Below are 15,974 nucleotides of genomic sequence, written 5' to 3'. Positions count from 1 at the left end.
CTTTCCTCCATGACCTTCCATGGACTCGAAAAAAGATCGAACGGTTAATCTTGTTAAAATAATAGCATTATCATAAAAATCCTGTTACCTCAAACAGCCAACAAATGAAAACAAGATCGAGGAGGGAAAAACAACAACACAACTTCGACAACAGTGCTAACTGACAAGTGTCCCCACCAGCTTATCATTTCTGACATGAAGGCAAAGGATGAATGGGGACTCTAACTATTGTCAACAGATCACTTGGAATTTCTAATTTTAGACATTGTTCAAAGTAAGGAATCGATTATTGTTTTTGTCGGCTAAAATACAAGTACTTTGAAGTCCAGAGTGTAGCTATGCTGCCAGTGAATCATTTAAAGTTAATTAACTATGCAAAGGATGGAAGTAAAGAAAGAGAGAGAGAATACGAACAAGAAAAAAAAATGATGAAATGTGGATGAATAAATAAATGATATGCTAATACAACAGATAAGATAAAGAAACAATCCTATAATGTTGTAACAGCAGAACTTTTGTTATGACTCTTTAGTCAAATCTTATTTAAGATGAACAAACATTTCGTGTAGGAGACTGGTGTCAGGTGAGAGAACAGGCTCTGAATGCGCCTCTGGACAATGGTAGATGTTCCAGAAATAAAGATTAGAAGATATACCGGCTTTAAAAACTCTGGAACTCCTATTGCCCAATACTTGACTTTATTTCGAAAATGTTTAGTTCAGGGTTAGAGCTCCAATTCATATTCTGTGGACTATGGGAACATGTCACCCTGCCTCAGTCACTTTCTTGCATGGACATGACTATTGGCAGGGAATGAGTTCTGTGACAGAGACAGGGTTGTGACAAGAAATTGAAGGAAGCACACAACAACCTTAGTTGGAAGTTAAGCCAACCTACGTGGACTTAATGTTAAGTCCGACTTAAGTCCCGGCATGCAGCGTGGCTCCTATGAGACGCCATTGTGTATCAACTGCCGAGCTTTGGACTTCAAGGTTGTGTTAGACAGACTCCTCTCCTTCATCTGCCCTCCGACAGTCCTTGCATGACTGATTCCACGCTCCACTGGCTCCTGCTGGACCGGTCTGTGTGTGTGTGGTGGGGGAGGATAGAGGGAGGAGGAGAAAAGTGGCGATGTGATATTAAAAAAAAAATATGTGAAGAGGAAAAAAACGAGGGAAGCAGCTCCCAAGCGATGCAGACGCAGCAAGAGTAGATGGGTGTGGAAACGGTAGACTACAAACTACCCGCCGGGAGTGTCGGGTGGTGGTGGAGGTGGGGTGGTTGGTGGTCGAGGCTGCAAGCCATCGATCTTCGTCAGATATCTTTACAAGGGCCAGCGCTCTGCCACCGACACGTTGCACCCACCGCTGCGCATGCGTCCAGGACTGGCTCTGGAGAGGGGTTCGATCTCCTCCGTCCTTCTCCTCGGCTCCATGTGCGTGAACGCAGATCCACATCCATACAGAGCACAAACAGAAATTTGCAGATGGGGATGCAGACACAAGCACGCAAGAACGCATGCGCGCACACACACACACACAGAAATGTGTTCATGCGTGTGCCAGTGAAATTTCGTTAACAGAAGCCAGATGTCGGATATCCCCTGATACAGATTTCATCGCATCTAGTCATAATATTAAAGCTAAAAACATTTTTAAAATGGAATTAGAAGAAAATTTAATTCTCAATATCACGCTGAATAATAATAATAATTACAATAATAATTGCAATAATATGATTAGAGAGTTTAACAAGTGCGCTCAGTTCCCCAGCTGAAGCCAGTCTCACCGGCCTTAACAGAAATTAAAAACTTTCCCATCTTTTCCACGCAGCGACCATCAAATTTAAAAGTAATAAAGGTAAAGCCAACACATACATGGACAAACAAACAAATAGACATACTTATCAACATGTATACAAATATAAGTTTCTATACATTGTCACACTCGCACACTCATTAAATATTCACTCACATCTTCAAAAAAACACAGGATGAACTGTAACACATGATGGGATGCTGATGCAACAGACGAACTGCTTTGGATAGTAAGAATGAAAAAGATGGGAAAGAAGAAAAAAGAACGAGTAAATTAAAAAGTGAACAAAGAAAGAAAAAAATTAATATTGAAAATCTCGTCTTGAGTACTTTCGAACTCATAATAATAAACCTGTGACTCATATTCCATAAACCTATAAACGTTAATTTTTCAGTGCTGCCTGTTGCGACAAGACCGACGGTTGCGGTACTTCATTTTTGCATTTCATTTCACGCATGCGCAGATCCCTCGACCAGCAATGCACGTCACCACCACAGCGATGGCGGTCCTCGTAAAAGCCAAGGACGAGACAAACAAGCGGCGGCCATGTTTGAACCGGAAGTTGAGTATCGTGCGCGAGCACTTAAAAATGAAATTCCACAGCTGCAGCCCAAACATTATCAAGTCGCTCCATTATTCATACATTTCTCCATCATGAAGCAGTCGCCGCCCCTTGCTGCGACACACACGGAGGAGGGAAAGAAAGGGGGAGCACTCAAGGTACGCAACTGAAGGCTATACTTCCGGGCAATCAATTGTTTGCATCATTTCGAGACAAACTGCACAAAGATACCGGCATGGTTTGTCTTTTTCTTTGATCGTCTAACGATTTTTGTTTTCAGAGGACCTTGACAAGATTTATTAGACTGAAGGACAAAGAACATAAAGGAGTTCTTCCATCTTTTCTATCCTTCCCTGCTCAGATGAAAAGAATAAACGAATAAAAAAAACGACTACTTGTCAGTAAGAAGCATCTGTAGGCGCACAAACAAGGAAGAGCAAAAGAAAAACATTTTTTTCTGCTGAAAAAAAAAATAAAGCTAAACGAAGGGAGATTCGGCCGATGCAGATGAATCATTGTTAAGCAGGTCAAAGGTCAAAGATGACGGACGGAGCGCAAGGAGGGGTGTCCGCGCCGATGGCGGAGGCAGCTTTGTGGACAAATCTTTCTTCTCTATTATTGGTTTCGTGAAAGGAAAACATTTAGGGGAGCGGTTTCTCTTGAAGAGAGAGCTCTTCATCCAGATTGTGTCAGAAGATTCCAGACACGTTCGGCCGGCGGGACAGATATCTTCAGGGCTTTGTCAACTGCAGCTGCTGGCCAAAAAGCAGGAAGCTTTCATTCATCCCGGTGTTTTCGCTGTGCTCTGTACAACAAATTTCAAAGTTTTCTTTCTTCCACTCCTTCTTCCATCTCTTTCGTGTCCTCGCCTTGAAAACGGATGATGATTATGGGGGTAGGTGCGCAACCTGCCCCTACTCGCAGGCTGAATGGTTAAAGGCAAACAAGGGTCATACATAGAAGGAAGTTAGAAAGTTGTTGACAGGTTATCAGAACGTAGTTATTCCATTGGATGAGACTCTGATAAAAAAAGCCGTTGTGGTTTAATGTTTTTAGTTACTATTTCCGTCTAGAAAATCGCACGTTGAACACGTCTAACCACTCACATCATCAAAGACCACGGCCAGCAAAGCAAGGGCTTTTACCATAAGCTGTTGAGGAATTAACCAATTAAAGAGAGTCTATTTTTAGTATTTTAGAAATGAGGTTTTGATTTCTTTCAGGTGTGATGCTTAAATTTTAAATGCTGCAATGTTTTAGTGATTTTTAGATCGTGTTGAGTTAGTTTTTTTTTCTTGTTATTCCTTGAGGAGCATAGGGCCGCAACAACACCTCGCCATCGGACCTGGTTGTGGGCAGCCCCCCTCAGTTGGGCCCAGGTGTTTCTGATTTCCTTTGCCTCGCTCTCTACTGTTCTTTTCCAAGTCTGCTTTGGTCTCCCAACTCTCCTCTTCCCCTGAGGATTCCAGTCAAGTGCCTGCCTGGCAATGGTGTCAGCTGGTTTGCGCAGGGTGTGTCCTATCCAGCCCCGTTTTCGCTTTTCTGGCAAACCTTTTATGTTACCAACATTAAAACACCTGTTTAACAATAATCGGTTACTTCCAGCCTTCATTTTTTCCCAGCTAAAATGGCTTATTTTAATAGTTAACTGACTGCTTCACGATCACAACAACCCAGCTAACCCTTAGCAGCGTTTCGTGACTCTGGGCCCAGGTAGCTTGATCTTAAACTATAAACACGCGGTCTTTAAGATCCGTCTTACGCATAGCAAAGGTGTTTTGTTTGTTGTTTTTTTTTGTTTTGTTTTTTTTTTTGCACACGGCTACAGGTTTTCCAGGGCCACTCATTATTATCTACATCTTTACCACTGTTTTCAATATTATTGTAAAAAGTAAAGCAAGGGTCACATGCAATTACAACTATTTCTGTTGCATTTCAAAATTGTTTTTGCCAACTTTGTGAATGTTTTATGGACAAGTGCAGACCTACAGCAGGTCTCGCGGGGCAAGTGCTGCTGTCTGCGAGCTGGACGCAGATTTTAAGGCTAGCGGTCCTTTCTGAGGAGAAGCTAATCAAATGCGACCTTTGTGTTGTGGCCAATCTTTCATGATCAGCCGGGCAGCCAAGCGTGTTGTTCTGTAATCTTTCCTGTAAACTTTTGAAGAGTGCACGCGATGCTTGCTTTTGTATCCACTTATCCACAGCCACGTCACGAGGGTGCAGAGTCCGCCATAGCTCTGCGGGTACTTAGCCCACACGTGACAGGAAGTAACCGGGTGGCGACTGGAGAGATGGGAACTACGGTTCACGTGGAAGCAGAAGCACGTTGTGTCACGTGGCAAAGCATGCCTGCCCGAGAAACGTTCCACGTGCAAAGAAAGTAAAGCCTGCCCGAGGCGAAATCTGAACCTCATCCTCTTTGCACTCAAGAAACGGCAAACCAACGATAAAACACAGATTATGTATGGGATTACGTGACATTCATGTGGAGATCAGATTTCAGAGATAATAAATTATTATTTTACATTAATTTGTAAGAATTTGTTTTATTTTTGCGTCATCTTGGTCATATCGTATTATTATTATTATTATTATTATTATTATTATTATTATTATTATTATTATTATTATTATTCCGATATCTTTTCCCCAATATTTTCAACTTCAGTGTCACCCAAAGATTAAATGGAAAACCAGACGAAAGCTCTGACGACGGGAGAAGAACAATTATTGATGTGTCTGCTCTGAGACATTAGTCAACGGCTTTATCGATTAGCACGATCGGCAAGAGACAGTCTGATCATGACCTTTGCTCCCAGGGTGTCATCTTCAGTCTGCTGACCAGTCAGGTGTTTAATCTGCAAATTGAAGAAACATGCGCTCGACACGCACGCATACACGTGCTCTGACAGTAAGGGAACGACTCGTGTGTATTTTATTATGTTAGTGTACAATTAATTTAGTCTGCAGGTTGTTTCTTGCTGGTGAATCCTGGTGTCAGAGACACAGCTTCAGGCAAGTTGTCTGTTGCCTTCTAAGTACCTGCGACGTCAACCATTGCCCTGTCCTGCCCTGTCCTGCCCTGTCCTGCCCTGTCCTGCCCTGTCCTGTCCTGCCCTGTCCTGCCCCAACGTTGTCAAGCTGTATGCCCTGCCTTATTCCTCCAAAAGACATCGAATATCTCTGCCCTTATTTCCTCCCAAAGCCACGTCAAACTGTGCTCACGCCACCCTCCTTGTCACTTTGGAACCTCGTCAAACCCTCCAGCGAGTTGCTTGGCCAGACGCAAACAGCTGCTGCAGACAGCAGGCGACGTGGGCAAGGTACGTAGGGGGGCGGCAGTGCCGTGAGAGATGCTGAGGCTGAGGGGATCGATGGCTGTTTGCCCTCCGTCTTTTGCCAACCGCTTCTAGCGGCTCCCTTTCAATGCTTGCCGCTCGGCCAATCCTAGTAAGCAACTATTTCCAGTTTACGGCATGTGCTAGATGACTGCATCACATGTCTGCAGCATCATTTTGTGAGCTCGTCTGATCTCTTGGTCTCTTCCGTGCTTCTTACAATAGTTTTCCAAACTCTCTCTCTCTTTTTTATTTGTATTTTTTTTATTTATGTTTTATTTGTTCCTTTCGTGAGTCATGTCAACCGCGGCATCTATCCAACTCCCCCAACTCCTCCCCATCCCCGAGAGGACCATCATATCCGTTTGTCAGCTGATACCAGTAATGGGATGAATGAATGAGTGATGTAGACAGCAAGTTTGTTTTATATTAACACAGAAGGATGAGGATTGCTAGGGAATGAACTACTTGTATGTGGGGCTCTGATGATGATGCATGCGATGAAGCTGATGATGCTACTTTCTATATCTTAAATTTCATCAGGTGTTGCTCGTGATCTTCCGTTATTCCCATTTTTTTTAAAAATGTCATCAGCAGTCGATGGTTGAGGACGTCTTCGCAACAAGAACATGAAAGCTCCGTATTCGCCGCCAGTCTTGTCCACTATGTTCTTGCTTTTCTTCTTTGTATCTTCTTCTCTTTTCTTTTATTTATTGAATATAGGCCAACCAGCTTTAAAGAACGCCTCTTGAATGAAAACAGAGAAGAAAATAAACCAGTCGATCACTTTCTCGACGAACACCGCTCGCGGCCATCCTCACTTTCACCTGCGGAGTGTGTCTCCTCCTTGAGAGCAGCTGCCAGCGACATCTTCTACAACCCACCCTGTTTTACCTACATGCCGTTTGACATTACCGGGCCATCGATTAGCAGCCTGGTGACGTCACTGTATGCTAATTAGCGCGTGCCAGACAAGGCTTGTTTGCGCCTTTTTTGTCTTGCCTCAATCTGAACATTGCACAACGCCAGTCACCCGCTTGTATAGATGTGAGGCCGCCATTATAGGGAAACCGAAACCGGGGGCGCCGGGTACATAAAAAGGGGATTGAAGTGATTGAAGGCAATGTGTCTTGTGTCTGTAAACCCTCGTACCTCACCTCACCTCGAGCGGCCCGGTGGCGCAACGGTTAGCGCCTGTCACCAATACAGTGAAGGTTGGCTGCCCTGAGTTCATTTCTCGTCTCGGGCACGCTATTCTTTCTCTGCACGTGGCATCTGTTTACAGGGCTGGCTGCTTGCCGTAATATAGCCTCAGTTGCTGACACGGCGTAAAACACCAATGCCCCCCCCCCTCGTACCTCACCTCGCTTCCTTCGTGCCTTTGATGCACTCGATTTTTCCTTGACCTCTTGTGATGGTTACAATGGTGTTCCTGGTGGCAAGTCTTGTAATATTGGATTAACAAAGTTTTTCTGAGTTTTCCTTCAATTACAAATTGTAAAAATAGTTTTAAAATAATCAGTTTTGTAACTTTCCTGTACCTTTTATGACCTGTCTTCTTGTTTTAGGGGTTTTTAATGTCAGTTGACTATTGAAACTGTTTTTCAGGTTTTGTACAGAAAGGAAAATAAAACAAATAATTCATCAGGAAGAAAATTTTCTAGAATGTCTTAAAATCCAACATAAAATAAGCTGAAAACATATTTTAAGTCAACAGAATGTACAGATGTTATTGGTTTGTTAGCAGACAGTACAACTGTTATTTGTTAGCAGATCATGTAGCTAACAAAACAATGTATACATTGGTCTTATAAGCTGTTATTCCTGACCTTACCAAAGGTCATAATCGACGACAGAGAGTCGAGTCTATGTTAATGAGCTGTTGACCAATCAGGGAGTCGATGTTTGCGATGTCCTGAGAAATGAGGTCTTGGCCTATTTGCTAATCCCAGCTGAAGACTACACTCGTCACAGGATTGTACTGGTGGACAGAGAGCTCGTTGCTAGGAGACCAGATGGCAAGGTGCGCACCTTAGAGTCTTGGGAGCTGTTTCCTTATCGTCTGCTACATCGCCGACATTTGAACACAGCTCCGGAAATACACACAGATGTTCGCAGCTGGATGGCTGTCTGGCCCTCCATCTTTCTCTTCAGTCCTACTGAGGTCCCAACGAGGGGAAGATTTTGCCCCAAGGCAAACAAAATGTCTGTGGAGTGTGGGCGACTTCACAAACCAGTCTGTCTAAAATTCGCCGACCTTTAGAATTAGGAAAAATTTATTTTAAGCTGAAACTTTTATAACAAAAAAATTTAATCTGCGCATGACCGTATTTACAGCCATGGTTTGATCAAATCACCCACAACGCACGTGCTAACGAAAACGAGCGGGGTTCAACGTCCAAGCCACGTGAAGGGACTTTTTTGAATGACATCACCCAAGCAACTTAGCCATTAGGAACGTATGTCTGAGAAATAAAAAGATGCCCCGTTCTTCAGGTCACGTTGGTGACCTTTTCATAGTGATGAGGATACGGGACTCGAACCAGCAACCACCACGCTGCTGCTGTTGCTGCACGCGCATTTACGCACTGCGTCCATCCTGCTGGTCGTGTCTAGAGTTCACTAGACTCCCAGGCGGGACACTTACAATAGGATGTGGAAAGGTTGTTTGAAACATTTAATGATAGATGACGATGGTGATAATGATAGGAATAGTGATTGTAGAAAAAACAGTGATGAAAAAGACTTGTAACGACAAAAATGAGTAAACTGAAGAATGATCAATTCAGTAGAAATGAAAATGAGGACTGAGGTACTTTTGAGCAATGAGAAAATGAGAAGTAAGGAGAAAAATGTGAAAATGCACAGGTGCTACAATGTCAAACTGACTTAACCGCCTAGAATAACACTCTAGTGACGTCACACGCAGCCAGCTGTTAACGGCTTTCAAGCATGTTCTTGGCCACACGTGGTACAGGTGAGTCATTGGTTATAAAACAGGTGTTAATTTTCAGTGAATGATGTTGTATGCAGTTATCCGACAGTGATAATACACAATAATTATAGACCTGCCATCAGTGTCATAAAATTCAAGCCTCAGAGAACTGAAGCTTGTGTCTGCACATTCCCCATCCACCCGGTGTAAAATTCCCCATCCACCCGGTGTTGACTAATACTTGGCAGTGGTGTGTCACATGATGTGTTAGATAATGTGTTAGCTACCACAGTTTTCTGTGGGTCCGCATTTCTGTCAGGTTGAGTGGGGGTGTCTCTGCTTCCTTTTAATCTTTCCATCCTCAATTATATAAGAAATTCAACAGACAAGTCAAACGGGTATCGAACTTGCTACCTTTATTTTCCCAAGCACGTAAGGGATCAGGTACCCGTCCAACGTCTGTTATGCGAGCTTACACAAGTACTCAAATTTTAATCCACGTGTTGTTCTTTTCGTTTTGCTTATTTTGTGAAAGTATATGAATCAAACATATAAATTTTCACATCCGACAAACATACGATGTTGTGTTACACTTTGTTCAGCGAGGGAAATGACAGACAGACTTGAGTTCCAGAACTGTGAAGTCCGCTGCTATGACAGTTGTTTCCTGGAAAGTGTTTGTCAACAAACCTCTTTGATAGTGTATCGGGGTTTATTAACTGTATTCATGCTCAAGAAATACATGTAGTGCTCTAAATTCTCAAACCTAACTTTGTTGCAAGTCAGTAACGGCCAACATGCGAGGTTCGTGCAAGGACTGGACGTATGGCAGTGGGACAGGCGTGTGCTTCGCAATTTCCGCTTGTAGCAAGCAGCTTCATCAGGTTAAGATGATAAATTACCAGCGAATGAAATAATGTGTCGAAGCTTGACCTGTGATTGAGTCAGCGACCTCTATCGATTCCATCTTTCAGAACATGACGCGCCGTCACGCACGGGTGCGAACACGAGACGAGAATTCTCGCGCACTTGTGAACACTTGTGAACACACGTGCACGTACACGGATCACTAATGGCTCGGAGAGACACGATAATCGTAAAGATGACAGTAAAAATTGTCAACACAGAACGGACTCAAACTGTTTTTTCTGAACTAAGACACAGTCTGTCAGGTCATAAGGTCAACGACCCTCGCGTTTCTTCTCAAGCCAACATCATGTAAAATTGTGCAGATCGAATCGTTTTTTTTTTCCAAAATTGAACTAAATTCATTTAAAGATTTAATTAAAACTTAGGAATGATCATATCTCTTTTGTTCACCAGCCTTCAAACACGCTGAGATGTATTAGAGAAAGTGATTGAACTGTTTGCATCGTGCTTCTGGACGCGTCTTCCCAACATGAATCTGGCAATGACATGACATGACTAATGACAGTGATTATATTCTTAACAGGCACATGAAAAGTCATATCTGGTGTCATGACACTCTGAACTAACATACCTCAGGAAGAAAGCTACGTGAAAGGGCATGACAAACTGTCAAATCTACATGTCATGCCAAACTGACACAGAAAATGATGACATAATGACATCTGGAAACTTTCGTCCTAATTGCATTCCTTGGTGGCATGCTAACAACAGTTTACTACGAAATTATGCCATTGTATCCTATAATTACAAACCGAAAGTAATAATGACAGGCTGAAATGAAGGACTGCACCAAGAAGGTAATTTAGAGGCAATATTCGCTTTCCCAGGCCTGAAAGCATAACATACAAGACCCCTGAAGCTCTTTCTTTTCCGGATCAGACACTAATCGAATGTGAGGAGGAGTGGTGTTGAAATACAGCCACACTTCCACCAATGTTGCCTCTTGCACGCCTGGACAAGTTATGGTTCCTTCGGAACTTACCGGCGTTTTCTCGCCTCCCGTCTTTGCCTGGCGGTTTATGACCCCATAGCTGCAAAATTTGCAATTTTATTTTTGTGTTCCTACGCTGTGTCCATACGGCTACAATTTTTTCGGGTTCCGTAATCCACGGCACACCAGATCGATTGAGACCACCTAGCGGCCAGTATGTTTGGCAAATATTTCAATTCTAAGAGTGCACAGGACCACCATCCAATGACCTCCCCCTATACCCCACCCTAGTGGCACAGGACCACCATCCAATGACTCCTCCTACACCACCCTAGAGACACAGGACCACCATCCAATGACTCCTCCTACACCACCCTAGAGACACAGGACCACCATCCAATGACTTCCCCCCTATACCCCACCCTAGCGGGACAGGACCACCATCCAATGACCTCCTCTACCCACCCTAGCTGCACAAATGTCGAAGGAAATAGGTTGGTTGGGACTCTTACAACAGCAGCAACAAAGTATGAAGTGCAAAGAGAAGATTTCATCAACGTAGATGGCCCTATTGCTATTAGAGCCAATCAAATGCATGTAAAAACGGTAATCAAGAATGAATAATGGAATTAAAATGTCAGATACTGCCGGGTAGGAAATGCGTATCTTGTCGGAAGCTTAGAACTGTCGTTTAATACACAAGACCTGCATTTGCATACAATTAATCCTATTGTGTGAACCGACTGCCTGGGATTTTCCACATTATGAATAACTCCGAGTTGTAAAGGGATGTGGATCAAAAGTATTATGATGAGAAATACATGAATAATAAATAATAAAAGCAAAAAATTGTAAAGTGCAAACTCACACTCCTAAAGAGCAAGCTCTTAGCGCCTAAGGACAAGAAGGAAACATTGACAGCATACGAGGGACAGGAAAACAAACAAATAACATGAACTATAAAAGAATAAACAACAGTAATAACCAAAGAATAAAATCAAATACAGAAAACACAAAGAGGAACCAAATAGCAAGAACAAGAGCTGAGAGTAACATGATATTGTAAAAGGAAGGGTGTGAACAAGGACTAGCATTATGGGATAGGTTGTTAGGAGTAATGTTTACGGAAGAGGAAAACGAAATAAGAGTTGGAAACGGTCAGTCGGTCAGTTGTAGTTAACGCCATGTCAGTCACATTGGTTGTATCATCACGACCGTTTGACATCCAATTCAAACACTCTGAGGGGACCACGTGACAGAAACACGTCACGCTGGTGCAGTGGACTCGCGCGGACATCCTCCTCGTCAAACAAGAAGAGTAAAGGTAGGTCAGTGACGTCGAAATGTTATCGACTGCACGTGCCATGCACGAGAGGACGGACGCTCGACAAACAATCGTCTGCCGATCGTTGAAGACCTCAAGCTGGCTTCTGTAGGCAATACGTACATGAAAGGTAAACCTGTTCTCGTCAAACACTCGGCCCAGTAACAGTCCTCCCGCAGATGAATTATTAATTTAAATATATATCTTACTGGTACGTTGTACACGTCACTGGTTTGCTCACAATGTCGAATCAATAGTTCGCGCATCATAGACTATGCGCATGTCCAAACTAACATTGCGTCACATGATCTTCCTTGCCATCGAAGCATGGAAGAAAGAACAGTGCACATCACCGAGCTGAAAGTGGATCCTGTTCTCAGGATAAACAACAATGTGCACGATGCGTGCCGCGTGACAGGATAATACACAACCACAATATGTCCTCCATGCCACGCCATCTACTGTAGATAAATGTCTGTCCACAATAAGCAAACCAGATGGTGACATGCCGAATCCAAACAGACCTGATCCACATTACCAAGAATTATTTTAACTACGGAGCCGAGGGTAAAAAGCACGTGACCTCACGTGGTGTTACGGGTGGGCGATGAGCTAAATGCCGTGTTTTGTATTCTTCTGCATCGGATTTGGGATTGACATTTACTTTCTATATTTGTATATTTGTAGTTCTTTCCCATTCCTGCTCTTTCTCTCTCTCACATCATCCCTACCCCCATCTTTGCCACTGTTTCTTCACAGAGTCGACAGGAAAGGAGACATTTAAATCTTGATTCTCCTCCAATGAAAAGAATTTTATTCCGTTTATTCGTGTCTTTGCTTTGTTCACTGGACGACCCCGAATTGCCATCCTACGTACTTCAGTGAATGAGACATCAGGAATCATGGATTTAGAAAAGATATTTAAGTTTTTAGAATGTACACCGTATGACATTTGTCAGTTCAGTGAATGCTGACTATTAGACATTTTGTTTATTGTATGCGGTTTTATTTTTTGGGGAGAGACTGATTACAAAATTCTCCAGTCTAGTTCTTTTGTCTGAACATATGTCGTTTTAAAAAGAGAGTAAACTGTCTGAAATAATTGTTTCTGATTACCGAGGGTAGGCCGGATTCATAAATTAATAATGTAATTAAAAAGAACAATGATGCTTGAACTATTTTTAGAGGCAGAAGTTAAAATAAACCAGTTCATTATCATTCCCTCTGACATGAAAACTTCATGGGAGGACATGGATAGGAAGACATCGAAATATTCGACCACGAAAACACAACTGAATAGAATTTTGAGTAGTAAATGTAAGTGGATGACGTGGTTAACAGACAGGTGGTAATGAGTGAGATTAATTAGTTATTTTACTTTGTATGTGCAGCATTTCAATGTTTCCCCTTCGGGTGTATGTGTGTGTGTCTTTCTGTGGGTTTTGGGGTAGCAGGTAGTCGAAGTGAACGCTGATGACTACAAAATCGTCTTCATCTGCAAAATCAAACGCTTACCTTTTCTTAACCCGCAACATCAAAGGTTTGCCATTTCTTTACCCACAACTTTATAAACTATAAATTAGCAAGGACAGCTATACCCGCAAGTATGCATTTCTCCACCACCATCACCACCAAACGTTTACTCGTTTACTCGCAACATCCAACGTTCACCTGTAACATCCAACGTTCACCTGTAACATCAAACGTTCACCTGTAACATCCAACGTTCACCTGTAACATCCAACGTTCACCTGTAACATCCAACGTTCACCTGTAACATCCAACGTTCACCTGTAACATCAAACGTTCACCTGTAACATCCAACGTTCACCTGTAACATCAAACGTTCACCTGTAACATCCAACGTTCACCTGTAACATCCAACGTTCACCTGTAACATCAAACGTTTACCTGTAACATCAAACGTTTACCTGCATCGTTAGCGAGCGCCTCCTCCTCGCCCTCATCCGAGGCGTCGTACATGAAGCCTTGATACGGGTACTCCGCCTGCATCCGACTCTAAATCCACCCGTTTCTCACGGCCAACCACGGCAACAGCTCCAGCAACAACATCAGAGGCAGCAGCAACTCCATGGCTCATTACGTCGGGTGGTCCCCGTTGTCGACGGTGTGCACAATGGTAGAAGTTTCACCGGCGACTCCACGCATGGCGGAGAACTTTCATCGCGATGAACTTTCATCAAACATTCATCACAGGAATCGCTGCCTCGCGTGCGGGGCGCAGCTGCCGACCTACCCTCGGCTGTAGGAAGAAATCGTTTAAAAGGAAAAAAAAGATTGGAGGTTTCTCTCTATACACAGGCGTGCTGCGGGCGGTGATGGGTATCTTGCACGGCAGTGCCACTCATGCCCAGTCAGTCACCTGACAGGCCGATACACGCATACCACCGGCGATTTCCTCCCGCTAACACTCCTCCCGTCCTTCCCAAGAAATCATCACCACAGGCACATAATCCAATTTTTTTGTCATTTCCTTTCCTTTCACTGTTCTGCGAACATTTTTAAAAGAATTATAAAGCATCCGATAATAACAATAACAATAATTATTATTAAAACTGTCGTGGGTTCTCAAAGAAATCTTTTGGTTCACGTGGCGAACTGTTAGTAGATGCAGAACAACCGATAAAAAAATTATCCAACTTGCTTTTTTGTCTTTTAGTAAACAGTAAATTTCTGAGGTTTCGAACGAGTCTGTGCCTCCAAATAAACTGGAAGTTGTGTAGCAATGGAGGAAACTTGATGACAGCAGCTTGTTGTCGTCGTTGTCCTATCACAGATTCTTTTATTCCATTTGTTAAAAACCGTCAGCTGTTGGTGAAGGTTAGCTGTTTGGAGACCCGGATGACCAATCAACAACAAACATTCGCCACTTGTCAAATGTGATTCCGCCAGTCAGCACATCCGAGAAAGTTTTGTATGTGTAGATACACTCACAGTCCACTGCACTTGCTGATCATCATGTCCAGGTACGAATATACAAACGCACGAGACGTAGCTACGTGACGGGAACGTGACTGTGGGTGTCGAGCTACGTGGTCTTTCTTCTGGAGGTCGCACCGTTAACGTCCGTGTAGTGATACAACTTTTGTCACACGTGTCATTGCAGGTTGGAAGCAAAACTGCAGGCTTTGGGTAGACTTGACAATTTACAGGTGGGTAGTAGCGGGTGGGGATGAGGGTTGGGGTGGATAGGGAAAGAAAGATTTCTAGCGCCTGATATCAAGACTTCGTCGTAAACTTGTGTCTTTCTTAAACTTCTTTCTGAAACGAGTGTCGTGCGTCAGTGATGCTCGACCTGGTTCTCCGTGCTGCAGGCTGCTGCGAGAAACCACGATCGTCTGCAAGCTGGTCAGACGTGGCGAGAGGGTGAAAACACTCCTCCGAGGGTCTACCCCTCCTCTAACCCTCGTGACGACACAGCTGTGAGTACAAACCATCCGGTGGTGACAGCTGCGAGTTGTCGTCAATCATGTACTTGCTAAAAATACTTTTTATAAAATATCCGATGTACGAATAACTGTTCTCTCGAAGCTGCAGTTAATTTCTTTTTGTTGTTGTTGTTGTCACACACTCGGTATTAGGTTTTTAATGAGGACACACGCTGTTGCTAGTAACACGTCAAGAAAAACGGTCCAGAATATGCCGGGGGAATGGAAAAATCCTGCTGACTTATCTTAAGAGCTTGGCTTAGACCAGTTGAACCACTCCCACATTCAGGGCTGAGCAAGTCTTTTCCTAAGCTTTTAAAACCTATTCTTCGTCCTTTCTTCAGATCTCGTGGGTGAAGTGTAGACGCACTCACATCTTAAATGTCCATCAACGTGTCTGAAGGAGGCGAATGAGGGTTATTCCGGTGCCAAGATGGTGCTTTCCTTCCCAGGGAAATGTATCAGTGCGAGGTAGCTTTAGGGATTTCACTTCTACTCAAACACAAGGCGAGGAAGAGAGAGAGAGACAAGTATTTTGTATAAAAAAAAAGAAAGAAAGACTCACTTCGCAAGTTTACCCAAATCAATTTCCAGAATATCGCACACTGTTCAATCTTATGAAGACTTTGATGAAGTGTTTTTACTTGGCTAGTCTGGAACTGTATAACGGCGCCTGTTTCACCTCTCA

General features: G+C 43.3%; 1 protein-coding gene and 1 long non-coding RNA gene across 27 annotated transcripts in view; both read right to left on the bottom strand.

Moving 5' to 3' along the window:
* The window catches only part of LOC112574940 (voltage-dependent calcium channel type A subunit alpha-1-like), a 278,315-nt gene that overhangs the window by 158,630 nt on the left and 103,711 nt on the right, over positions 1–15,974 (bottom strand). For 22 of the 26 annotated variants that reach the window (XM_025256329.1, XM_025256324.1, XM_025256327.1 and 19 more), the window contains exon 1: positions 13,769–14,469. The exons of 1 other annotated variant lie outside the window; for it this stretch is intronic. In XM_025256329.1, the coding sequence (XP_025112114.1) occupies positions 13,769–13,850 (82 nt within the window). In that variant the 5' untranslated portion in view covers positions 13,851–14,469. Of the gene's footprint in view, positions 1–13,768; positions 14,470–15,974 lie in introns of those variants that run through there. 3 more of the 26 variants (XM_025256348.1, XM_025256336.1, XM_025256346.1) reach the window with 1 other exon arrangement.
* LOC112574942 lies at positions 4,183–7,151 on the bottom strand. The gene is made up of 2 exons (XR_003101527.1): positions 7,081–7,151; positions 4,183–6,874 (listed from the first exon to the last, which is right to left on the bottom strand). It is a non-coding gene; the product is annotated as an uncharacterized LOC112574942 (long non-coding RNA).

Source organism: Pomacea canaliculata, linkage group LG11 (genome assembly GCF_003073045.1).
Source record: "Pomacea canaliculata isolate SZHN2017 linkage group LG11, ASM307304v1, whole genome shotgun sequence".
In the NCBI taxonomy this organism is placed as follows: domain Eukaryota; kingdom Metazoa; phylum Mollusca; class Gastropoda; order Architaenioglossa; family Ampullariidae; genus Pomacea; species Pomacea canaliculata.
This window is presented reverse-complemented; position numbering and strand designations above follow the sequence as displayed.